At 36.9% G+C, this 26,372-nt stretch overlaps 1 protein-coding gene across 8 annotated transcripts in view; it reads right to left on the bottom strand.

Moving 5' to 3' along the window:
* WRN (Werner syndrome RecQ like helicase) overlaps positions 1 to 26,372 on the bottom strand; it is a 126,363-nt gene that overhangs the window by 12,478 nt on the left and 87,513 nt on the right. For 6 of the 8 annotated variants that reach the window (XR_003509020.1, XM_027529753.1, XM_027529750.1 and 3 more), the window contains 9 exons: positions 24,536 to 24,637; positions 24,163 to 24,255; positions 15,998 to 16,136; positions 10,939 to 11,109; positions 10,767 to 10,861; positions 9,666 to 9,738; positions 8,800 to 8,876; positions 1,385 to 1,460; positions 1,040 to 1,152 (listed from right to left, as the gene is read on the bottom strand). Coding sequence is in view for 7 of the 8 variants with exons in the window: in XM_027529753.1 (XP_027385554.1) it covers positions 1,040 to 1,152; positions 1,385 to 1,460; positions 8,800 to 8,876; positions 9,666 to 9,738; positions 10,767 to 10,861; positions 10,939 to 11,109; positions 15,998 to 16,136; positions 24,163 to 24,255; positions 24,536 to 24,637 (939 nt within the window). In the remaining variant the exon portion in view is untranslated. The remainder of the gene's footprint in view (positions 1 to 1,039; positions 1,153 to 1,384; positions 1,461 to 8,799; positions 8,877 to 9,665; positions 9,739 to 10,766; positions 10,862 to 10,938; positions 11,110 to 15,997; positions 16,137 to 24,162; positions 24,256 to 24,535; positions 24,638 to 26,372) is intronic. The other 2 variants (XM_027529751.1, XM_027529755.1) reach the window with 1 other exon arrangement.

The raw sequence follows: 26,372 nt of genomic DNA, 5'->3' as shown, positions 1-26,372 counted from the left end.
ATTGGAAAAGACTGATGCTGGGAGGGATTGGGGGCAGGAGGAGAAGGGGATGATAGAGGATGAGATGGCTGGATGGCATCACCGACTCGATGGACATGAGTTTGAGTGAACTCCGGGAGTTGGTGATGGACAGGGAGGCCTGGCGTGCTGTGATTCATGGGGTCACAAAGAGCCGGACATGACTGAGCGACTGAACTGAATTGAACTGAATTGAACTGGTGGCTCAGATGGTTAAGAGTCTGCCTGCAATGCGGGAGACCTGGGTTCGATCCCTGGGTCGGAAAGACCCCCTGGAGAAGGAAATGGCAACCCACTCCAGTATTCTGCCTAGAAAATCCCATGGACGGAGGAGCCTGGCAGGCTACAGTCCATGGGGTCGCAAAGAGTCAGACACGACTGAGCGACTTCACATTCACTTAAGACTGAGAAACTAGTTAAAAGTAAAGTGTGGTAAAGAAAGATTAATTTGTTATTCATATATCAGATGAGATAGAGAGAGAGACTGATGAAAGAGAAACTAATTAGAGGCTTTTACAATAGTTCAAGGGTAATGGTCTGAACTACCATGCTGTCACTAAAAAAAAATGAAGAAAAGCATAAACGGATTCCACAAGGAACAATTAAACAAAAAAGTCTAAAAACTATATAATAAAAGACGGGGCTATATATTAGAAGAGTAAAAGTAATATCAGAGGTATTAAAGAGGCGTGATGAGGAACATGATTGTATGAATAACAAAATTAAGGAATTCAGAAAGTAGAGTTCTGGTATTTGCATGAAATGCACATACATATGGGGGGTTGGTGGGTAATGTGTTAAGATTTTATAATATATCCTTGATCTGATTGCTGAAAACAGCTGGTTTCATAGAAATGTAGGACTAAAGCTCAGTGAAGAGATCACTGGCATCAACACAGGAGATTTGGGAACCACTTCTCAGATGTGACTGCTGGAGCTATAGTCGTGATATCACTTAATGATATATTTTACGAATCTATTATGTTAGAAGAAAATAAGTTAAAATATGTAAATAGTTTACCTCATTTTGGCCATATCCAACAATATCTTATTTGTTGCCAGAATAGCCGGAGGAACATCCATCATATTGGCGTGTTTCTGCCTAGCTGCTACCAATTCGCCATATAATGCAGTCTGAACAAAAAGCAAATAAACAACATTTGTTTAAATGTGCTTAGAAATATCCAGTCCTTTATTTCAGAGTTTCAGATAGTACATTTCCTTCTAGGATGAAAAAATAAACGGAACTGTATCTTAGCCTCTTTGTTAAAGAACAATTTTTAAAATACTGGCAAGAGAATTTCAAGCATGCTTAGATTCATAATTATCGTCTCAAAAACTAACTGCCTCTCTACAGAAGTCATACCTGAGTCTCCTGCTCTTGAGCGGAAATAACAGGTTCTGAGGACTTGTAATATTTTCTTGGTGATGACACTATGATGCTAAAACAATTAAAAGAAAATTAATAACAAAAGCTTTCCTTTCTCCAAGTTCACTTTCTATTTTGCCTTCCAAATGAGAATATCTTTCCAAATCAATATTAACACTTGTATGTCATAATACCAGTAAGGTGACTGTTACTTAAATGAGAGCCTAGATTTTAAACATTCTGGATCAAATACATACATTATAAAGGTAAAGTTAAAGCTGTAATTTGAGTTCATCACAAAATTGGTATAATTAAAAATACCATTTGCCTCCTCCTCCTCAATCAAATTCTTTGAAAGAAAATACTCCTTATCTACACTGAAGTAAAATAAGCTGTTTTAAACCAAAAGGAATACAATCTATAATCCTTCTTGTGATAGCACTGTTAATAATTTATAAATTTATAATAATTTTTGGTTGCTGAGGAAAATTAGCATGGATTTAATTAAATTATTGACAATTTTCTTCAAAACCAAACTAACAAAAATAAGCCAGAAGGTGTAATTTTGCCTTTGACTCGTTAAAAGAAAACTTCAAAACACCCAATTAGCAAATATATGAAAGGTGTTAGGCAGCACATTAGACGGAACACCAACTTCTACAAGAGGCATTTCTCACTGATAAATTACTTATAAAGAGGAAAAGTTATAAAAATGAAATTGTATGGAACAGCATATGTAAAAGATTTTAATTATAAAGAGGAAAAGTTATAAAATTGAAATTGTATAGAATAGCATATGTATAAGATGTCAAAGTTAAATAGATTTCTGCTTTTAGGGGTGAAAGAGAAGAACATGCTTGATATTTAAGAAATGCTTATAAATTTCCCAGCTGCAAGGGCTCAACATCTACAGTGTAAGGACTTCAATTTTATAATTATCAGATCCTGGATCATGGAAAAAGCAAGAGAGTTCCAGAAAAGCATCTATTTCTGCTTTATTGACTATGCCAAAGTCTTTGACTGTGTGGATCACAATAAACTGGAAAACTCTGAAAGAGATGGGAATACCAGACCACCTGATCTGCCTCTTGAGAAATCTGTATGCAGGTCAGGAAGCAACAGTTAGAACTGGACATGGAACAACAGACTGGTTCCAAATAGGAAAAGGAGGACGTCAAGGCTGTATATTGTCACCCTGCTTATTTAACTTCTATGCAGAGTACATCATGAGAAACGCTGGACTGGAAGAAACACAAGCTGGAATCAAGATTACCAGGAGAAATCTCAATAACCTCAGATATGCAGATGACACCACCCTTCTGGCAGAAAGTGAAGAGGAACTCAAAAGCCTCTTGATGAAAGTGAAAGTGGAGAATGAAAAGTTGGCTTAAAGCTCAACATTCAGAAAACGAAGATCATGGCATCCGGTCCCATCACTTCATGGGAAATAGATGGGGAAACAGTGGAAATAGTGTCAGACTTTATTTTTCTGGGCTCCAAAATCACTGCAAATGGTGACTGCAGCCATGAAATTAAAAGACGCTTACTCCTTGGAAGGAAAGTTATGACCAACCTAGATAGCATATTCAAAAGCAGAGACATTACTTTGCCAACAAAGGTTCGTCTAGTCAAGGCTATGGTTTTTCCTGTGGTTATGTATGGATGTGAAAGTTGGACTGTGAAGAAGGCTGAGCGCCGAAGAATTGATGCTTTTGAACTGTGGTGTTGGAGAAGACTCCTGAGACTCCTTGGACTGCAAGGAGATCCAACCAGTCCATTCTGAAGGAGATCAGCCCTGGGAATTCTTTGGAAGGAATGATGCTAAAGCTGAAACTCCAGTACTTTGGCCACCTCATGCGAAGAGTTGACTCATTGGAAAAGACTCTGATGCTGGGAGGGATTGGGGGCAAGAGGAGAAGGGGATGACAGAGGATGAGATGGCTGGATGGCATCACTGACTTGATGGATGTGAGTGTGAGTGAACTCCGGGAGTTGGTGATGGACAGGGAGGCCTGGTGTGCTGTGATTCATGGGGTCGCAAAGAGTCGGACACGACTGAGCAACTGATCTGATCTGATCACTAAAACAGATTTGAACATGAGGAAAGACAACTCCAGTTCAAAGAATTAGTCATATCAGATTACTCAAGACAATTATAAATTTGTTTGAAGTAATATATTTACTTTTATCTTAGTATTTATGGAAATCTTTATACTAATGGACTATTTGCAAATTGTTACTTTAAAATAGTTCTCAGAAAAATTTTATTATCATATATACTGGCAAAATTCTGGCTAATATACCCCTGAAGCAAAAATACAGGTGGAAAATGTTTGATAGAAAACATTTCCCCTATGAATGCTATAACAATGTACAGAAGGGCTTCCCTGGTGGCTCAGTGGTAAAGAATCCACCTGCCAAGGCAGGTGACATGGGTTTAATCCCTGGTCTGAGATCTCACATGCCGTGGAGCAACTAAGCCCATGTGCCACAACTATTGGGCCTGCGCTCTAACGTAGAGCCTGTGCTCTGCAACGAGAAGCTCGCACGCCACAACTAGAGAGGAGCCCCCACTCGCCGCAGCGAGAGAACAGCCTCTGCAGCAACAAAGACCTAGCACAGACAAGAATTAATAAGATTAGAAAAAGAAAGTGCACAGAAGAAACATTCAAAATATACAATGAATATCATCAAAGAGGTAAGTGAAGATCCTACACCCACAAATCAAGAAAAGATTGCTATACATGGTTCAACAAAGAAGACAGAGAACGAGAAATAGTTCTTAGAAATTAAAATTTTGATAACTAAAACTAAAATCTCACTGGATGTGTTAGTCGCTCAGTCGTGTCTGACTCTTCATGAGCCCATGAACTGCAGTCCGCCAGGCTCCTTTGTCCATGGGATTCTCCAAAGGTAAGAATACTGGAATGGGTAGCCTTTCCCTTCTCCACTGGAACTTCCCAACCCAGGGATCGAACCCAGGTCTCCCACATTGCAGGCAGATTCTTTACCAAATGACCCAACAGAGAAGCTTCTCATTAGATGGGAGGGGATACAAAGGCAAGGAACTCTCCAAGAAAATAAACAAATGAAAACAGGTTGAAAATAGGAGAAATTAAAAATTAGTAATAGGAACATTAAAAATCAAGAAAACAAAGAAGATAATTAAGGGAGCAGTGGTCATAACAACACAGTTTGCCTTAGTATACAATATTTGAGCATATATAATAAAAACAAATTATTTATATGACCAAAACTTGAAATATAATTTTGTTCCAGGGAAGCAAAGGGATTGAAAGTAAGGAAATGAGGGAAGCAGATATGGGAAACAAGCCTTTAGTTTACCATTATAGAATATAAACAGAAAATTTCTAAAATTAATTGAGTCAAAAAACAGTAATCTAAGCATGTCAGAAATATGCAGGCAACCTCTCACCTGTCAGAATGGCTATCATCAAAAGTCTATGAATAACACACGTTGAAGAGAATGCAGAGAAAAGGAAATCCTTGTACAATGCTGGTGAGAATTTAAACTGGTGCAGCCACTACAGAAAACAGTATGGAGGTCACTCAAAAAACTAAAATTGAGTTGCCACATGATCCAGCAATTCCAGAACTAGGTACACAGCCAGAAAAAAGCAAAAACACTAATTCAAAGATACATACATGCCAGTGTTCACTATTTATAACAGCCAAGATATGGAAGCAACCCAAATGCTCATCAACAGATGAATGGATAAAAAAGATGTGGTGTATAGATATACAATGGACTTACAACTCGGCCATAAAAAGAAGGAAATTCTGCTATCTACAACAACATGGATGGATCTAGAGAATATTATCTGTAGTGAAGTAAGTCAGGAAGAGAAAGACAAATACTGGATGATATCGCGTATGTGCTAAGCTTGCCAGGCTCCTCTGTCCATGGGATTCTCTGGAGTGGGTTGCCATTTTCTCCTCCAGGGAATCTTCCCAGTCCAGAAATCGAACCCATTTCTCTTACATCCCCTGCACTGGCAGGTGGCTTCTTTACCACTAGTGCCGCCTGGGAAGCCATGATATCACTTATATGTGGAATCCAAAAAATAACAAAATGAATGTATATGGAAAAGTCACAGGTTTTATACCAAAGGGAAGAGGCAGGAGGGGAGGGGCTAATTTAGGAGAATGGGATTAAAATTACAAACTACTATGTTTAAAAATAAATAAGCAACAAGGATATATTGTATGGCACAAGGAATCGTAGCCGTTACCTTGTAATAACGTTAATGGAGTATAATCAGTAAAAATACAGAATCACTATGCTGTACACCTGAAGAAAGTGAAAGTGAAAGTCGCTCAGCCGTATCCGACTCTTTGGGACCCCATGGACTATACAGTCCACGGAATTCTCCAAACTATATTGTAAATCAACAATACATCCATTTTATAAAAAAGGAAAGATGAGTGATTGAAAACAATAGCCTCTCTCTTAGCCTTTTCCCCACTTTTTCAGCCTTTCAAAGAGAAATGTAAAATAAAAATAAAATATATGTTGAAAAGGCATTTTTAAAAAAAAGAAATATGGAGGCCAATTGCTTCTATAAAACAGAACATGGGTTTGAGAAGGGTGTGAACTTATGCTTTGTTATATGTCTTTAAGTGCCAATCGACTTTTAAAAAATTCACATGTATTATTTTAATGAAAATTCAAATGAAATTTAAAATAATAATTATTGATACATAAGCATCATTATTATTTCTGTACACTAAGCCTGTCCATTAAAATTAACTACTGGACCACTCCATGGGTATCTCAAAGTTGGGTTTGTCTATCACTAAAACTCCTAAGTTAACCTCATCCCCTAAACATACAACCCTTCAAACCTGGCTTCCTCTTACATGGCCCAGGGAAGGAAATGGCAGCACTTAACCTACTCTCAAAGACAGAAATCCAAGCGTCACACTCAAGTCCTCCATTTTTATCAACCCGTATCTTTTCAGTCACTGAGTCCTAACAATTCCATCTCCTAAATATCTCACAAATCTCTTCTCTCCACACCTACTGCCACTTCCCTCGACTAATCTACCATCACCTCCTGCAAACGGCACACCAACAGCCTTTCTACTTGTGTCTCTACAACGCTGCTCCTCCTGCAATCCATACCCTCCACAGCCAGTCATCAACCACGGGTCGACACGCTAGGGTGCTCGGGCCAAATCTGTCTGTTCTGGCAAAGTTTGTAGCTAAGAATGGCTTCTGTACATTTTTTAAAGGTTAAAAAAAACATCAAAAGAAGAACATTGTGACATGTGAAAATGAAATGAAATTCAAATTTCAGTGTCCCTAAGTAAAGTTTTATTGGAAAAGAGCCCTACTCATTCATTTTCATATCATCCATGGCTGCTTTGAGGCCACAATGGCAAAGCTGTGTAGCTGAGACGGAGACCAAGTGAAAAGTTAAAGTCACTCAATCGTGTCCGATTCTTTGCGACCCCATGCACTATACAGTCCATGGAATTCTCCAGGCCAGAATACTGGAGTGGATAGCCTTTCCCTTCTCCAGGGGATCTTCCCAACGCAGGGATCGAACCCAGGTCTCCCACATTGCAGGCAGATTCTTTACCAGCTGAGCCACCAGGGAAGCCCAAGAATACTGGAGTGGTTAGCCTATCCCTTTTCCAGGGGCACTTCCCAACTCAGGAATCAAACCAGGGTCTCTTGCACTGCAGGCAGATTCCTTACCAGCTGAACTACCAGGGAAGCCCACCTGGCCCTCAAAGCCTAAAATATTTATCTGATCCTTCATAGAAAATGTTTGTCAACACCTGTTCTCAGTCATAAATTTGATTATGTACTGTCCTGCTTAAAACCCTTCCTTGGCTCCAACTGCCTGTATGATCAAATGGAGTGCTTGAAAGGAACTGGATATTCTTGTTGTTATTGTTTAGTCGCTCAGTTGTGTCCAAATCTATGCAACCCCGTGACTGTAGCCTACCAGGGATTTTCCAGGCAAAAATATTGGAGGAGGTTGCCATTTACTTCTCCAGGGGATCTTCCCGACCCAGGGATCGAGCCCTGTCTCCTGATAGGCAGGCAGATATTTTCACCACTGTGCCACCTGGGAAGCCCACCAGATACTCGGGACCCCGTTCAATCCTCCAGTCTTAAATGTTACCACTCCCTTGCTTCCCTCTCCCAGGGAACTGCCAGCAATCACGTCATCCTCTGCTGCTTTCAGGTTTTAGTGTGTGGCCCATCCCACTGCTTAGAAAGTATTTCCGCATTTCACCTAACTTCTACTTAAGCCTCAAGTGTCACTTCCAAAGTGTGTTTCCAAAGTGCCACAGCCCTGGATTGTAATTTTCTGTTCCCTCATCTGTATATCCCACTAGAATACAAACTCCGAAGAGGGCCAGCGACTACGTCTCTATTAATCTCCACTCAATCCCAGTGCCTAAGGTAGTCCATGGCACCAAGAAGTCACAGGGAATGTTTAAGTGAAGAAATGCTTCAGCATATTGAATGGGTTTACTGTTTTGCACATTCCTTAAACCTTCTGTTTACATGAAACACAGTCATCACATATGACATATCCAAATCAAAAAGAAATCATTTGATGTGGAAGACTGATATTATACATAGTACATGTTTCTATAAGCTCCAAAGCAATATTATTGAAGTGAGCACACCATTTAGAGAACAAACCATTTTCTTTCACTTAATATGTATGTAAATGTAGTCCACTTAACCTGTGCATATGTCCTCACAAGTTTTTAAACTCTCTATTTTCAGACCTTCTATAATTCGGTACATTCTCCATACTTTTATTAAGTCAGAAAGACAAATATTAAGCTTGAAAGCACAACAGATGTATCACCTTAATATCCACCATTGTATGTTGCCATAAGATCTCTTTCTTGAAAATGAAGTGGGAATATATATATTTCATACAAATTATAATTAAATAGTGTATAGATGCTAAAGGTTAACAAACATAGATTTAAAAGTCACCTCTGTGATTAATTTATGCTCCTAACAAGTTAGTTAACCCTTAAGTCTCTTCAACCGTAAAATGGGGACAAATAATAGTAGCTAACTCATAGGTTGTTGTAGGCATTAAATGACTATAAATGACTATATGACTATAAATGACATTAAATGACTATAAAGACTATATAAAGACTAGCATTTAGCACAAGCCTGGCAAACAATACCCAGAAGTGTTAGCTCTTAATATTAAAACTATAATTTTAATATTAAAACTATAATTTTATAAGTCTGCCTTAATAATTGTAATACTGGAGGCTTATGTTTGAACTTTCTTCTGCCAATGAAATAACCCAACATCTGATAGAGCTTTCTCTCTCGAAAAGAAAGAGAAAAAGTGCTAACACAGTGATTATAGAGAATAAAAATGTGAATTCTGTACCTGTTTTTAGGACTGTTACTCCCAGAAGAAATTTTATCATGCGCTTTGTAAGAATACAGCTGATCCAAGTTAAACTGCTTTTAAACATATAAAGATCCATTTAAAAAAGAGACGTTTCAAAAATCTTTTAAATATGCAGAAAATAAAATACAAAATATTACAATGATAATTTTTCCTCTGACTAAACATCTCATCAAAGAAATCAGCTGAAAATAAGCTCATGAATTATCAGTTTCTAATGTTCTAAAGGCAGTTGGAAATACAGTGTAATGTCCCATTCCTTCCAAATCTAGAGAATATGTGGTCTAAAGAATTCTTAGAGACATGGAAAGAGCCAAAGTCATAAAAATGATTTAATTACATTCTGCATACTTTAATAAAGCAGAAAAGATTCACCAGAAAATTTAATTCATTTGTCCATCACCCCATCACCCTAGTATTCTAATTAGTGGAAGTCTGCCTGTGGATAAGTATTTAATCTGTAATAGTTACCTAAGATCCAAAACAAAGCAAGAAAATGTGTGTGTGTGTAACTTTAATGAGAACATTCAGGAATCAAGCTTGTTCTTCCATCAACTAAAAGTATCATAATCGCTAAGAAAAAAAAGACTCCAAAACAAATGAGTTATGAAGTAGGCATAAAAGAAAGTTACTTGCTCAAATACTTATAACTGTTCTATTAATCCCAGAAATCATATATTGCATATTTTATTCTGTTCAAATAATTTCTCTCTCCAAATTTTATGTCTTGCTATATATGGCGTTTTCCTCTTTGAGTGGAAATAAAATGGAAATAAAAATTAAAATAGAAATTGTATCAATGAAGAATGAAATAAATAAGACCCATCTCTTTAACAAAAACAAACCTTCTCTGAAGTTAATTTAACTGGTACTTGATCAGAGACATGTTCCTCAGTGCCTGAAGATACAGCTTTAGAACTGAAAAGTAATAAAATTATCTCAAATGTTAAAATGTAATTATTTAATACATGAATCATCACACCTCTACTCTTAGAGAGGCAGATGAGATTATATTACTCTTTTAGAACTGATGATTTCTTTAAATCAACTCCCCGCCACCCCAAAAGAGATTAAGCTTTTTAAATTTTTTAAGTTTTAAAAGTAAAACTGATAATCTAATGTATAACATTGTGATTAGTCAGTAATACTGTATTATAAACTTCAGAGTCACAAAGAGACTAAATCTTACTTGCTCTCTACACAGAAAAGTTATATTCAAGTAATGAGTTATGTGCTATTGCCATAATCAGAGTAAAATGTAAATGTATCAAAACAATACTTGTACACCTCAAACTTACACAGTGTTATATGTCCATTATATCTCATTTCTTTAAAAAAAGAAAAACTGAAAAATGATCAATAATATATAAAAGTATATAATGTATAAAAGTATGATCAATAATGTATAAAAATTATAAAAATGTATAAATAATGTATAAAAGTAGGCAACAACACATGTATTCCTTTCCCATCTTCTATATAGAAGAAGGCAATAAGGGATATGGATTCTTTCATACTGATCTCAATGCTGTTTCTCTATTTATTTTTAATTATAGTTGATTTACCAGACTATGTTAGTTTCAGGTGTAAAGTGAAGTGATTCTGTTATACATATATATGTATATATCTACATTCTTTTTCTTTCCTGATTCTTTACCATTACAGTTTATTACAAGATGTCAAATATAGTTCCCTTTGCTATATACTTCTTTAATCAATAGGAAAGCAGCTTTCTAAATACTATAATTAACCACTTCCTATACACTAAGAACACCTTCTGAGTGTTCTATGATTTATTCTCCCTACTAACGGCCACCTCCAAACAGACTAACAGAGGCATGCAAAAATGATTCTCTTTATTCATTTTACCCCATGTGGTACCTGCTAATTGGAATAAAATGAATCATAAAAACCTGAAAGTTTAAAAGAAAAAGTGAAAAATGCACCTTGGTAGAAATGTCCTTGGACACAATTGTTCATTGGTTTGAAGGAAAAGCCTCGGAGGAGATTCTGTTTTGGCTTTAGCAAACCAGTTTCTACCCTATTGAACACAAGAAGACTCTTTTCAATGCACAGTGAGAATATGAAATCAAACAGGCAGACTTCTGCACGGTTTACCTTTTCCGTAAGGGTGCAAATCTTTACGTATTTGCTGTGCCCAGGAACTTCTGCCAAGAATCCCTCAATGATGAGCTGACGGGAAAGAGCCTTCCACCATTTCTCTGTGCGGTCCTTGCCCGTACCAAAGACACTGTGGCTGCGGTATCTATCTTCAAGACGCTGGGAGTTCTGAAATTGGGAATAAAACTTAAAGTGTCTACTTAATTAAACAGGAGAAGTAAAACACAAAACCATCTACTGATTCTTTGGCTTTAATACTTAAGTTTCAGCTACCTAACTCACAAAAAATACACTTCAAACAGTGTTCCTTTTCTGCTTTAAAAAAAAAAAAAAAAACGGCAGGGAATTTCATCTAAAAATCACAAGCATTTCCCAACGCATAGGTACTTACTAGCTTTTTGATATGGGGCAAGTTGCTTACTTATCTGTGTTTCTATTTCCTTGGCTGCTATATAAGTATAATAATAATTCCAATCTCTTGGGGATGTTGTGAAGATTAAGTCAGTAACCAGGACAGGACCGAGCCTGGCTCCATAATACTAACTTTCTTTTTATGAGCTAACAGCTGATCCTTTAACTTAACCTGCATTCCTCAACATAAAAGTAAAAGCCCTGACTCAGTATCTAGTCAGTTTTCCTGGAACACTTGTAATGGCATTCTACACCTGCTAGGGGCTTACTTTTATAGTAGGAGATTCTATTGCTTGCAAACTAATAATACCAAAAGTATTAAGCTGCCTGACTAGTACTTGTTAGCAATCTGGACTCTAAAAATCATTCCTCTAGTCTCCCCTTTCAAAAGCAGAAAACAACGTGAAGTGAATGAACACATTTACTAGTATGAAGTAAGAAGATGCTCTTCTAATCAGTAGGGGTCTCTTCCCCTCATGAGCAATAATCAGTGTGAATACTGTGTATAGTGTGAATAAATTTACACTGCCTTGTTTCCATGGCAATCCCCACACAGAAAATATTTCTGCTCTTCCACATGGAGCATTTTGTCTTAAAGGAACCATATTCCTTTTTCAACTAGAAATCCAAACTTACCCAAGTAACATTTTTGAAAAGTCAAAATACTTTTCAGCAACAAATGTCTAACAATTTTTTTCTCTGTGCAAGGCATCTTCCATTTATTACGTATATGTTCCAGTTAACTTAATTTTCCAGGTTAACCCACAGACGAAGGAAATTGCTAAGGATGAGAAAGTTGCTATAGAGGACATGGGGACTTGGGCACTGATTTTTACAGAGCACACAATTTTCCACACACATTCTAACCAATCATAAACCTTTCTTCCAGTACCTCTAGATCATTCAACTTAAAAATACAAATTTAAAACTGCATGTGAACAGCATAATAAAACAGAAACAGCCCTAGAACAGCAGTTAGGAAAGCTGTCATTCATCCTGCTTCTGATACAAAGCAGACCTGAGGCAGCTCATTTAACTTATGGGATTTTGTATCAACCATTGTGTAAAAGGTGGTAGAGTTAAACAATCGTTTTTCTCTAATAAGAGTCTTTACTTCTATGGGGCAACATCTCAAAAATGGAAATTATCAACCCGTTGTTTCCCTTTAAAAAGCAGGTTGGAAAAATCAGGGTACCAAATGGTGCATCAAGGAATGTGGAAATCTACTAACAGATGGATGTGTGTTAGAATAAAGAGAATCATATCCCCAGTCCTAACCCTAAACCACTATCAGGCTTCCCAAGTGGCTCAGTGGTAAAGAATCCGCCTGCCAATGAAAGGAGACTCAGAAGACACAGTTTTCAACCCCTGGGTTGGGAAGATCCCCTGGAGGAGAAAATGTCAAACCACTCCCATATTCTTGCCTGAGAAATCCCATGGACAGAGGAGCCTGGTGGGCCACAATCTATGGGGTTATAAAGAGTTGGACACAACTGAGTAACTGAACACACACACATGCTATCATGATACAGAAAACAAATTTGCCACTTCTCTGAATTAACGTCTTTAAAAAAAATCACAGTTGTTTGTTGTGGAGGTTCTTCTTGCTGGGAATGCCACATTCCCCTCCATGCCTTCTTCCCTTGATATCTCTGAGCGCACAAATCCACTCTTAGCATCCACAAAATGGAAAAACTACTCTAGTTTTGCAGCTACTAACAACCATTCTCTCTTCAGAATTTGAATAATACTTTAACCTATTCCTTTGCTCCTCATCTCTTTTTATGCTGCAATATACTTATTTCTTCTCAAGTAACATCTTCTATACTGGATGATAAGTTTCACCTAATTTCACTTTGAATTCCCCACAAAACAGAGTACAGTGCCTCACACAAAAATAGCTGTTTAGGTTCTTCCACGACATCCAGTGGCTAGGATTCTGCACTTGCGTTGCCTGGGGCACAGGTTCAATCCCTGGTTGAGGAACTGAGATCTCTCATGCCCCTGAGGCGCAGCCACACACACACACAACAAAGACGTTTAATAACTAGCAGAAAAAAACAAAACAAAAAACAATTATAAACTCCACTGCTGAGGTTTTAATTTCCTGTGTTCTTAAAGTACAAAGTTCATAGTCTCTGTCTATATTAACTAATGTTTTCCTTTTGCTTCTTCCCCAGTCTCTTCAAGTCAAAGAAGTTCACAGCTACCATTTCAGGGCTTAAAAAAGTCATTTCTGGAACTGCTGTTCTATGTGAACAATCAAGCCAAAATATAAAGTAAAGATAACTAACTCTAGGCATATATATTAATCTGATAAAATAACCTGTCCAGAAAATTAAATGGATAACCCTCTCCTGCTAAGTTTGAAAATTATAAAGGGTGATTAAAACTACCAATAGTTTTCCAATGGTTGCATATAGTCAAAGCGTCTTTTATCAAGTGTTCTCTAATTCTGGAGCCATGATATGGTTCAGCACTTTAGTGACAGGAAAGAGGTTTCACTTAATCTCCTAATTATGCAAATTAATCACTATATCTGTTTTCTAATCAGTAAAATTAAGATAACTGCATATCTTAATACTATTCACAAAGGTGTTTAAAGATTTTTGGAAATCTCTTTATGTGGTGAGCTAGACCCCTAAAACAAATTTCCTTAGGCAACATTTCTACTATTTATTTTCCAACAAAATTTATGCTTTAAAAACAAAATTTCCCAGTGCACTGGGACAACCCTAAGGGATGGGATGGGGAGGGAGGTGGGAGTGGGGTTCAGGATGGGGTACACATATACAACCATGGCTGATTCATGTCAATGTATGGCAAAAACCACTACAGTACTGTAAAGTAATTAGCCTCCAATTAGAATAAATAAATTAATAAAAAAATTTTCAAACTATTCACAAACACCTGGATGGTCTGATTTATACTATTTGTAAACATCTTATGTAACACAGGAAAATCATGTATAGCTGAAATACTTGTTTTACATGTACAAATATCTCTTTAAATAAACTCAAAGAGTTTTGAGTTTAAGGTGTTTAATCATCACACAGATAAAAATTATCTATAAAGATATTAATTTTTCCTAAATTAGTTAAGGTGGACGATTCACTAAATTCTCAAAGGAGATACAATTATAATTTTTAAAATAATATCCCAGTAGATGCCAAGATCTCTGAAATAAGAGAGAAAAAACTTGCCTTATTTTCACTGTAGTTAATGTGTACACATTTTCGTTAAGTGGTACTTTTTAAAAAGTTTTACACCTTTATCTAGCAAGGGTAATATAAAATTTCACAGAGAATAAACTTCTTAATTTGTAGACTCCCTGAAGAGACTGTCAGTATAAGTGGTCTGGCTTGGTTTTTAAATAATAGGTGAAATCTGATCCCTCTTGTGACCAGTTCAAGTTTGTCTAGGAGCCCACTTCCACTTATCTGTTGATACTGGATACTGCTGGGTTATACCAAATTAAAACAAGGCTAATTTTTATAAATTATACATTCAGCTGGGATACACAGGATTTGAGGATGACAGAGACAAAAACTGTTCATAGATCTCAATTATATTTAATCTGTTCCTTGCAACTTGAATTCTTTTATATAAAAAAATACTGCAGCACTCTTAGTTGCTAGTCCAAGTTCCTCAGGCAACACTTCTACCATTAGATTTCTAATCAAATCAAATCAAAGTTTAAACTCCATTCAGAATCTAAAAATATCAGTACCTGAAGGTAACATGCTTTCGATCTTTCATTAAAAATATTTTACAACTGACTACCTTCAAACATCTCTCTCCAAACAGAACAAAAACTCAGAAAGTAAATATTTACATAAGGTATTTAAGAATTTAACAAATAAATGCTGACCTAAATTATTTTCAGAATTCTACATACAAAGTGAGAATTTTAATCTCTACTTTTAGTATATTTTTAATAAATATACACGGTTGCAAAGGATTCTATCTCCCACTAATTTTTTTTTTCAACTAATATCAATATATAAAACTTAACTTTACAGACTTGTAAATCAGGAATAAAATCATATAAACAAAAGAACTACAGAAAAAGCTCCTTGGCTATAAGGGTCATGACCTACTCATATTTGTACCTGCAGCTGTTAGCATAATGTTAGCACACTAATCACTCAAAAAAAAACCAAGTAGCTGAATTAACTATTTTTTCATTAGTTAAGAAACAGAAAACTTTCTAGGACTTTTAAATGCTTCTGATAAAAAAAAGCAGAAGGAAAGAAAAAAACATACAACCAAATATTATAATTGAACTGAGACATTTACAAAAGATCACTAAAATTTTAAGTTATGCTCAAAAATTTCACCGCTTTTCAGGGCACCAAAAGACACAAATTTGTTCTACCTGTCCCTTGACACAATGAAAGTTAACTTTTCTTAATTATCCCAAAAAAGACCAGCCTAGGGATTCATCCGACTGCAATGTAATGAACTAAGACAGACAGCCTGGAAGCATTCTTAATGATACACGCAGGTTTTGTCAAAAGTAATGAATGCAGTGATGACCTGGAACTTAATACGACTCTGAGTTTCTAATAACTAAAGCCAAAGCTATAATCACAGAACAGCAAACCTCTGAAGAAAAGTACAATGGGAGTAAAAGAAGACTTACAGATCCTCGGAGAAATAAAATTGGAATCCCAATGCCGAACCTTCCTCCTAAGATGGTCACAGCAGATAAGAACTGGAATGCTTGCGGACCAAAGTCCTGTGTATCTTCTGAGTCTTCAAGGGAAAAGCAGTGATCCAATCTAAATAAAAACAATACGTTAAGAAAGTTTAGTCAAGCTATGTACCTTTAGAAATTAAAAGAATTAGTGTAATAATTAAATAAGTAAATTGTAAAAAAAAAAAAAAAAAATTCCAGTAAAAAACATTTCAAATGTGCCAACTGCTTCAGAAACTACAAAGAAAATTCAACACAGCAAAGAGCATTTGAAGTACATAGAACATGAAATATAAGCTGTAATACAGCATCACAGGCATGTCATGTTGATGTTTCTCAAACCCTAGTGCCCCAGAACCCAAGTTTCACAGGAGGTCCTTTGGCCCAAAAACAGAAGAGAAAAAGGTTCAAGCAGGCAGAAATGTAGGGTTATTGCTTGAAGCGCTTCACTTAATTGACTGTATAAATGCTGGAATTTTGCATTAAGTTTTGGTAGAAGAAAAAGGGTTATTGCCCTCACTCTCCAAAAAAAGTTTTGAACCGAACAAAAAAATCTCCTATGCAATCAATCCTTAGTTTAAAATCTAACCACTGTAAAATATGACCAAAGATGATAAATTGTTCATTTAAGACCATTTAGAAGTTAAATTCCTAAGCCATCCTTCAAGCAGATTTGAAATTATCATTAATACAAATGAAAATTCTTTAGAGCACGTTGAGAACAAAAGAACTTAAGAGAAAATCTACTAACATGGCTCAACTACCTCATTCAGTTGCTTTCTTTATAATAAATATCTTTGAAATAACAATAAGAATATAGTCAGTATTCTAGATATATTTGAGGGAAAAAGGCTACGCTTAGGTTTATTCTCTACAATAACTATTTTAGCAAGATACTTAGCTCATTAATTTTCTTTTCTACTATGAGTATTTAAAGTTATCAAATTCCCATAAAGTACCACCTATGCTGCAGCATACAAGTTGTAGTGTACATTACTGTAATGATCACTAAGCTCTCAAAATGTTTTAATTTCCAGTTTGAGTTTTCCCTTGATTGATGAGTTATTGTAAAACATTATTTTAAATTTCCAAATGAATGAGAATTTTTCTGCTTACCTTCTGTTTACTTCTAATTCAGTTGCATTCTGGCCAGAAAATGTAGTGTGTTTGATATCAAGACACTAAAAATTTGAAACAGTCTAACACAGAGGTCAGAAAATCTTTCCTATAAATGGTCAGACAGTAAATAGCTTAGGCTTTGTGAACCATATGATTGATCTCTGTGACACAACTACTTAGCTCAACTTTGCAAAAGAGTCACAGATAACACATAAAAGTACACATCTGTGTTCTAAGAAAACTTTATTTACGAAAACCGGCTGCGAGTGAATTTGGTCCGGGGGCCACAGTTTGCCAAGCACTGCTTATAAATATGCTACCTATGTTTGAGAAGTAGTCTCTAATTCAGTGCTCCCCAGCCATCATGTTGCAAATGGATTATAGCTGTGCTGAAGGCTAATCCCTTCAGACCGTAGGGTTCTGAACACAATCTAGATTCAAGTAGCCTCATGTGCTATACAAGTATTATCATTAACTATGTGGGTCATGAAGTAAAAATGTCTGAGACACATTACTCAAACTGCTTGATACAGGCTTCTCTATATACCACAAATCGATAAATCAAACTTGTTACTGTATTGACCAGATTACCTCTTGCTTCCTACTTTTTATTTCTTAGCCTACCAAAAACTAAAAATTACATCAACCTCTCCTATTTTGGGGCATAGACCTGGATTACTGTGATATTGAATGGTCTGCCTTGGAAAAGAACAGAGATCATTACTGTGATATTGAATGGTCTGCCTTGGAAAAGAACAGAGATCATTCTGTCATTTTTGAGACTGCAAAGAAGTTCTGCATTTTGGACCCTTTCGTTGACTATGAGGGCTACTCCATTTCTTCTAAGGGATTGTTGCCCACAGTAGTAGACGTAATGGTCATCTGAATTAAATTCGCGCATTCTGGTCCACTTTAGTTCACTGATTCCTAAAATGTCGACGTTCACTCTTGCCATCTCCTGTTTGACCACATCCAATTTACCTTGATTCATGGACCTAACATTACAGGTTCCTATGCAACAATGTTCTTTACGGCATTGGACTTTACTTCCATCACCAGTCACATCCACAACTGAGGGTTGTTTTTGCTTTGGCTCAGCCTCTTCAGTCTTTCTGGAGCTGTTTCTCCACTCTTTTCCAGTAGCATATCGGGCACTATTGACCTGGGGAGTTCATCTTTCAGTGTCATTATCTTTTGGTCTTTTCATACTGCTCATGGGGCTCTCAAGGCAAGAATACGAAAGTGGTTTGCCATTCCCTTCTCCAGTGGACCACATTTTGTCAGAACTTTCCACCATGACCCGTCCGTCTTAGGTGGCCCAACATGGCATGGGTCATAGTTGTATTCAGTTAGAGAAGGCTGTGATCCATGTGATAAGTTTGGTTAGTTCTCTGTGTAATCCAAGTATATACCCCAACCACAAATGCTGAAGAAGGTGAAGTTGAATGGTTCTATGAAGACCTATAAGACCTTCTAGAACTAATACCAAAAAAAGATGTCCTCTTCATCACAGGGGCCTGGAATGCAAAAGTAGGAAGTCAACAGATACTTGGAGTAATAGGCAAGTTTGGCCTTGGAGTACAGAATGAAACAGAGCAAAGGCTAATAGAATTTTGCCAAGAGGATGCACTGGTCATAACAAACACCCTCTTCCAACAACACAAGAGACAACTCTACACATGGACATAACCAGATGGTCAATACAGAAATCATATTGATTATATTCTTCACAGTCGAAGACGGAGCTCTAGACAGTCAGCAAAAACAACACTGGGAGCTGACCATGGCTCCGATCATGAGCTCCTTAATGTAAAATTCAGACTTTAACTGAAGCAAGTACGGAAAACCATTCAGGTATGACCTAAATCAAATCCCTTACAATTATACAGTGGATGTGGCAAATAGATTCAAGGGATTAGATCTGACAGAGTGCCTGAAGAACTATGGACAGAGGTTTGTGATGCTGTACAGGAGGCCGTGATCAAGAACATCCCCAAGAAAAAGAAATGCAAAAGGCAAAATGGTTGTCTGAGGAGGCCTTACAAATAGCTGAGAAAAGAAGAGAAGCAAAAAGCAAAGGAGAAAAGGAAATATATATACATCTGAATGCAGAGTTCCAAAGAATAGCACAAAGAGATAAAAAAGCCTTCCAAAGTGATCACTGAAAAGAACTAGAGGAAAACAAGAAAATGGGAAAGACTAGAGATCTCTTCAAGAAAATCAGAGATATCACAGGAACATTTCATGCAAAGATGGGCACAATAAAGGACAGAAATGGTATGGGCCTAAAAGAAGCTGAAGATATTAAGAAGAGGTGGTAAGAATACACAGAAGAACTATACAAAAAAAGATGTTTATGACCCAGATAACCACAATGGTGTGATCACGCACCTAGAGCCAGACATGCTGGAGTGGTAAGTCAAGTGGGCCTTAGGAAACATCACTATGAACAAAGTTAGGGGAAGTGATGGAATTCCAGCTGAGCTATTTCAAATCCTAAAAGATGATGCTGTGAAAGTGCTGTAGTCAATATGCCAGCAAATTTGGAAAACTCAACAGTGGTCACAGAATGGGAAAAGGTCAGTTTTCATTCCAATCCCAAAGAAAGGAAATTCCAGAGAATGCTCAAACTACCGCACAACTGCACTCATCTCACACGCTAGCAAAGTAATGCTCAAAATACTCCAAACTAGGCTTCAACAGTACATGAACCGAGAACTTCCAGATATTAAAGCTGGATTTAGAAAAAGCAGAGGAACCATAGATCAAACTGCCATCATCGGTTGGACTGTAGAAAAAACGAGAATTCCACCAAAACATCTACTTCTGCTTCATTGACTATGCGAAAGCCTTTGACTGTGTGGATCACAAAAAACTGGAAAATTCTTAAAGAGCTGAGAATACCAGACTACCTTACCTGCCTCCTGAGAAATCTGTATGCTGGTCAAGAAGCAACAGTTAGAACCAGACATGGATCGACGGACTGGTTCCAAATTGGAAAAGGAGTACATCAAGGCTGTATATTGTCATTCTGTTTATTTAACTTATATGCAGAGTACATCATGTGAAATGCTGAGCTGGATGAAGCACAGCTGGAATCAAGATTGCTGGCAAAAATATAGATAACCTCAGATATGCAGATGACACCACCCTTATGGCAGAAAGTGAAGAGGAACTCAAGAACCACTTGATTAAATGAAAGAGGACAGTGAAAAAGTTGGCTTAAAATTCAACATTCAAAAAACTAAGACCATGGCATCTGGTTCCATCACTTCATGGCAAACAGATGGGGAAACAGTGGAAACAGTGAGAGACTTTATTTTGGGGGGCTCCAAAATCACTGAAGATGGTGACTGCAGCCATGAAATTAAAAGATTCTTGCTTCTTGGAAGAAAAGTTATGACCATCCTAGTTCAGTTCAGTTCAGTCACTCAGTCGTGTCAGACTCTTTGTGACCCCATGAATCGCAGCACGCCAGGCCTCCCTGTCCATCACCAACTCCCAGAGTTCACCCAGACTCACGTCCATCGAGTCAGTGATGCCATCCAGCCATCTCATCCTCTGTCGTCCCCTTCTCCTCCTGCCCCCAATCCCTCCCAGCATCAGAGTCTTTTCCAATGACTCAACTCTTCGCATGAGGTGGCCAAAGTACTGGAGTTTCAGCTTCAGCATCATTCTTTCCAAAGAAATCCCAGGGCTGATCTCCTTCAGAATGGACTGGTTGGATCTCCTTGCAGTCCAAGGGACTCTCAAGAGTCTTCTCCAACACCACAATTCAAAAGCATCAATTCTTCGGCGCTCAGCTTTCTTCACAGTCCAACTCTCACATCCATACATGACCACAGGAAAAACCATAGCCTTGAATAGACGGACCTTTGTTGGCAAAGTAATGTCTCTGCTTTTCAATATGCTATCTAGGTTGGTCAAGTGGGCCTTAGACAACATCACTATGAACAAAGCTAGTGGAGGTGATGGAATTAGAATTGAGCTATTTCAAATCCTGAAAGATGATGCTGTGAAAGTGCTGCACTCAATATGCCAGCAAATTTGGAAAACTCAGCAGTGGCCACAGGACTGGAAAAGGTCAGTTATTATTCCAATCCCAAAGAAAGGCAATGCCAAGGAATGCTCAAACTACCGCACAATTGCACTCAACTCACACACTAGTAAAGTAATGCTCAAAATTCTCCAAGCCAGGCTTCAGCAATATGTGAACCGTGAACTTCCAGATGTTCAAGCTGGTTTTAGAAAAGGCAGAGGAACCAAAGATCAAATTGCCAACATCTGCTGGATCATCGAAAAAGCAAGAGAGTTCCAGAAAAACATCTATTTCTGCTTTATTGACTATGCCAAAGCCTTTGTGTGGATCACAATAAACTGTGGAAAATTCTGGAAGAGATGGGAATACCAGACCACCTGACCTGCCTCTTGAGAAATCTGTATGCAGGTCAGGAAGCAACAGTTAGAACTGGACATGGAATAACAGACTGGTTCCAAATAGGAAAAGGAGTACGTCAAGGCTGTATATTGTCACTCTGCTTATTTAACTTATATGTAAAGTACATCATGAGAAATGCTGGGCTGGAAGAAGCACAAGCTGGAATCAAGATTGCCGGGAGAAATATCAATAACCTCAGATACGCAGATGACACCACCCTTATGGCAGAAAGTGAAGAGGAACTCAAAAGCCTCTTGATGAAGGTGAAAGTGGAGAGTGAAAAAGTTGGCTTAAAGCTCAACATTCAGAAAACGAAGATCATGGCATTCGGTCCCATCACTTCATGGGAAATAGATGGGGAAACAGTGGAAACAGTGTCAGACTTTATATTTTTGGACTCCAAAATCACTGCAGATGGTGACTGCAGCCATGCAATTAAAAGACGCTTACTCCTTGGATAAAAAGTTATGACCAACCTAGACAGCATATTAAAAAGCAGAGACATTACTTTGCCAATAAATGTTCATCTAGTCAAAGCTACAATTTTTCCAGTAGTTATATATGGATGTGGGAGTTGGATCATAAAGAAAGCTAAGCACTGAAGAATTGATGGTTTTGAACTGTGGTGCTGGAAAAGACTCTTGAGAGTCCCTTGGGCTATAAGGAGATCAAATACTAAAGGAAATCAGTCCTGAATATTCATTGGAAGGCCTGATGCTGAAATTGAAGCTCCAATACTGTAGCCAGATGATGCGAAGAACTAACTCACTGGAAACGACCCTGATGCTGGGAAAGACTGAAGGCAGGAGGAGAAGGGGACAACAGAGGATGAGATGGTTGGATGGCATCACCGACTCAATGGACATGATTCTGAGCAAGCGCCGAGGGTTCGTGATGGACAGGGAAGCCTGGCGTGCTGCAGTCCATGGGGTCACAAAGAGTCACACATGACTGAGTGACTGAACTGACCTGAACTAAACTACTCTGATGGTAAATGTGTTGACTTTTTTCCAGCTATTATGTCAGTTGGGTGCTTTACATATTTGTAGGGGTTTTCTTGTTTAAAGTGCCAATAAGAATTTTCAACGAACTGGTCCATTTCATCTAAATTACTGAATGTATGTGCACTGAATTATTCATAGTGTTTTCTCGTTATCCTTTTAATGTCTGTGAAATTCCTCTTTCATTCCAGATATTGGTAATCTGTCTCTTCTTTTTCTTTTTTTTCTCCCCTTTTTAGGAGTCTCTATCAATTTTATTGACCTTTTCAAAGAATAAGCTTTTGAGTTCAGTGCTTTTCTCAATTGTTTTCCTGTTTTCTATTTCACTGATTTGGTCCCGTATCTTTACTCTTTCCTTTTCTTTTTTTACTTCCTTTAAGCTTATTTTACCCTATTTGCTAGTTGCTTAAGGTAGAAGCTTAATTACTAATTTGAAATCTTTCTTCTATTTAAGTATTTAATGCTCTAATTTTCCATTTCAGTATCACTTTAGTTCTATCCCATACATTTTGCATTTTCATTTCATTCAGTTCAAAATATCTTCTGACTGAACTTGTGACTTTCTCTTTGACTAATGGATTATTTAGTAGTGTGTTGCTTAATTTCCAAGCATTTGGAGACTTGCCTCTTATCTTTCTATTGATTTGTAGTTTCATTCCATTTTAGTTAGAAAATATATTCTGTATAAATACAAATCTTTTAAATGTGTTAATACTGGTTTTATGACCCAAAATACAGTCTGTTTTCATGAACATTACACTTGCACCTGAAAAGAAAGTGTAGTTCCTGTTGACAAATGGTCTATAAAATTCAATGAGATCCAGATTTCAGACCTGTTAATCCTTACAAACAGCATGAGCCAATTCCTTAAAATCAACCTCTCTCTCTCCTTTATTCTCATTCTCTGTGTATATGTGTGAGTATGTGTGTGTACCCAAATGTGATGCGTTTCTCTAGAGAACCCTGATGGACACATTCGTGAATTGACCGTTTTATCATCATGTAATATCCTTTTGTAACCCTGGTAATATTTTTTCTCCAAAATCTTCATTATAAGACATTAAAAATAACTCCAGCTTACTTTTGATTAATGTCTTCATGGTATACAGTTTTTTATCTTTTTTTTTTTCAATTCGTATTTATTTTTTACTTGGAATTTAACTGCTTTACAATGTCTGTATCCTTTTATTTTTAATTAACTTATATAATTATATCTGTAGTGAATGTATTGTGGACTGCATATGGTTGGGTCATATTTTTAAACCAATTCTAACAATTTCTTTAAATGGAGTTTTTAGACCATTTACAGTTAATATAACTATTGATATGTTTAGATTTAGGTCTACCATCTTATTGGTTTACCTCTTTATAAAAGTAAAACGTTGTAATACTGCTTGCTTTGTCCTCTTTTTAAATAAATAAATTCATTATTTAGTTTTTTTTTAAAACTGCAATACATATCATTCAATAAAAAAATCAATTTAAAATCATTTGAAAAGAAAAGAAAGAAAAAAGGAAGACTTTTAGAATGTCCATCTAGAAGAAAAAGGTACCTGGACTTGCAATTATCACAGCAGTTTTCAGTTCCCATAATTCCTACGGAGGCCTTTCGTAGTTGTTTGTCTTCAAAATGAGACAAGATGATTCTACCCATGAGAAAATTTAAAATTAAATAAAAGAACAAAAACATATATGTTAAATTCATTGTTGAAAATAATGAGAAATCAATATTAACTGACTCAGCTGGAATCTCATTATTTGGCTTCACTTTATTGAGGCACAAAGAAAGTTGACTTAAAAATTCAGCACATATGTAACACCAGCAAATATTTTCTAAGTATTTCTAATTATTCTGTAAAACATTTTTCTTAAGAGTATCATCTATATATCCTTGTTATTGAGTGATATAAAATAAACAATACTTACTGTCGCCTACACTTGCTGGAATAAAGATATTTTTCCATCTTTCCCATCATCTTTAATTTGTATAATCGAAACTTTTCATTGCGTATCTCACTAAGGAGGCACCTGTCAATTAAAAATATCACAGTAATATTAAAATTGTATTAGCACTTTATTTATTTATTACTGCTTATTTTTTGTAACTTAAAATATCTACACCACTAACAAGATAAAGAATATTTCTATCATCTCAGAAAGTTATTGGATCCCTTTCCAGTCAATGCCCCCACAAGGGCTAGACATTTTTCTGATTTTTTATGAAAACTGCCTTTGAAAGAATGTCACCTATGTCCAAATATCAACTGTTTCATTGCCTATTAAAAACTGGTTAACACTCTAAAGGTTTTCACTTTGGCTTATGTGCTACTTCCTTTTTTGGCAATCGTTCTACTGTTCATGAATTTTTACCTTTTTCCAGTAAAAGATTATTCTTAAAGTTATTTTACATGAGAAACTAAGGCATCTAATCTATATAAGGAATACTGAAAACACTCATGATCCAAATATGAGCCTTTACCACTTCAGCTCTTCAGAAAACCTCTCAGCCTTCTAAAAACTACCTCTTTGTATTATGGGGTTTTACCGGACATCACTGCACATGGAAAAACAGACTGGTTTCAAATTGGGAAAGGAGTATGTCAAGGCTGTATATGGTCACCCTGCTTATTTAACTTAAATGCAGAGTACATCATGCGAAATGCTGGGCTGGATGAAGCATAGCTGGAATCAAGATTGCCAGGAGAAATATCAATAACCTTATACGCAGATGACACCACCCTTATGGCAGAAAGCAGAGAACTAAAAAGCCTCTTGATGAAAGTGAAAGAGGAGAGTGAAAATTTGACTTCAAACTTAACATTCAAAAAACTAAGATCATGGCATCTGGTCCCATCACTTCATGGCAAATCTATAGGTAACAATGGAAACAGTGAGAGACTTTATTTTGGGGGGCTCTAAAATCACTATAGATGGTGACTGCAGCCATGAAATTAAAAGACACTTGCTCCTTGGAAGAAAAGCTATGACCAACCTAGACAGCATGTTAAAAAGCAGAGACATTCATTACTTTGCCAACAAAGGTCTGTCTAGTCAAAGCCATGGTTTTTCCAGTAGTCATGTATGGATGTGAGAGTTGGACCATAAACAAAGCTGAGCGCCAAAGAATTGATGCTTTTGAACAGTGGTGTTGGAGAAGACTCTTGAGAGTCCTATGGACAGCAAGGAGATCCAATCAGTCAATCCTAAAGGAAATCAGTCCTGAATACTCACTGGAAGGACTGACACTGAAGCTGAAACTCCAATACTGTGGCCACCTGATGAGAAGAACTGACTCACTGGAAAAGACCCTGATGCTGGGAAAGATCAAAGATGGAAGGAGAAGGGGACGACAGAAAATGAGATGGTTGGATGGCATCACCGACTCGATGGACATGAGTTTGAGTAGGCTCCAGGAGTTGGTGATGGACAGGGAAGCCTGGCATGCTGAAGTCCATGGGGTCACAAAGAGTCAGACACGACTGAGCCACTGAACTGACTGACCAGACATCAGAAAATTACCAAAATTAAGTTCCTTCCTCAAACTTCTTTTCCCATAATGCTGAATTTATAGAAACTTTTAAAATAACACGAAAGACTTTTTTTTTAAGTACTGCTGCTATACCTTATGCTGACTCTCTTAATTTTACTCTTCTATGAAGACATTCCATGACTATCACATATTAGATGATGAGAATCTCCCAAATAGTTTTTGCATATCTTTCCAAGAATAAATATAAGTCGGAGTTGAACAGGTTACAAAAAC

The sequence above is a fragment of the Bos indicus x Bos taurus genome, chromosome 27 (genome assembly GCF_003369695.1).
Source record: "Bos indicus x Bos taurus breed Angus x Brahman F1 hybrid chromosome 27, Bos_hybrid_MaternalHap_v2.0, whole genome shotgun sequence".
In the NCBI taxonomy this organism is placed as follows: Eukaryota; Metazoa; Chordata; class Mammalia; order Artiodactyla; family Bovidae; genus Bos; species Bos indicus x Bos taurus.
Note: the sequence above shows the minus strand (reverse complement) of the source record. Positions and strands in the feature narration are given on the sequence as shown.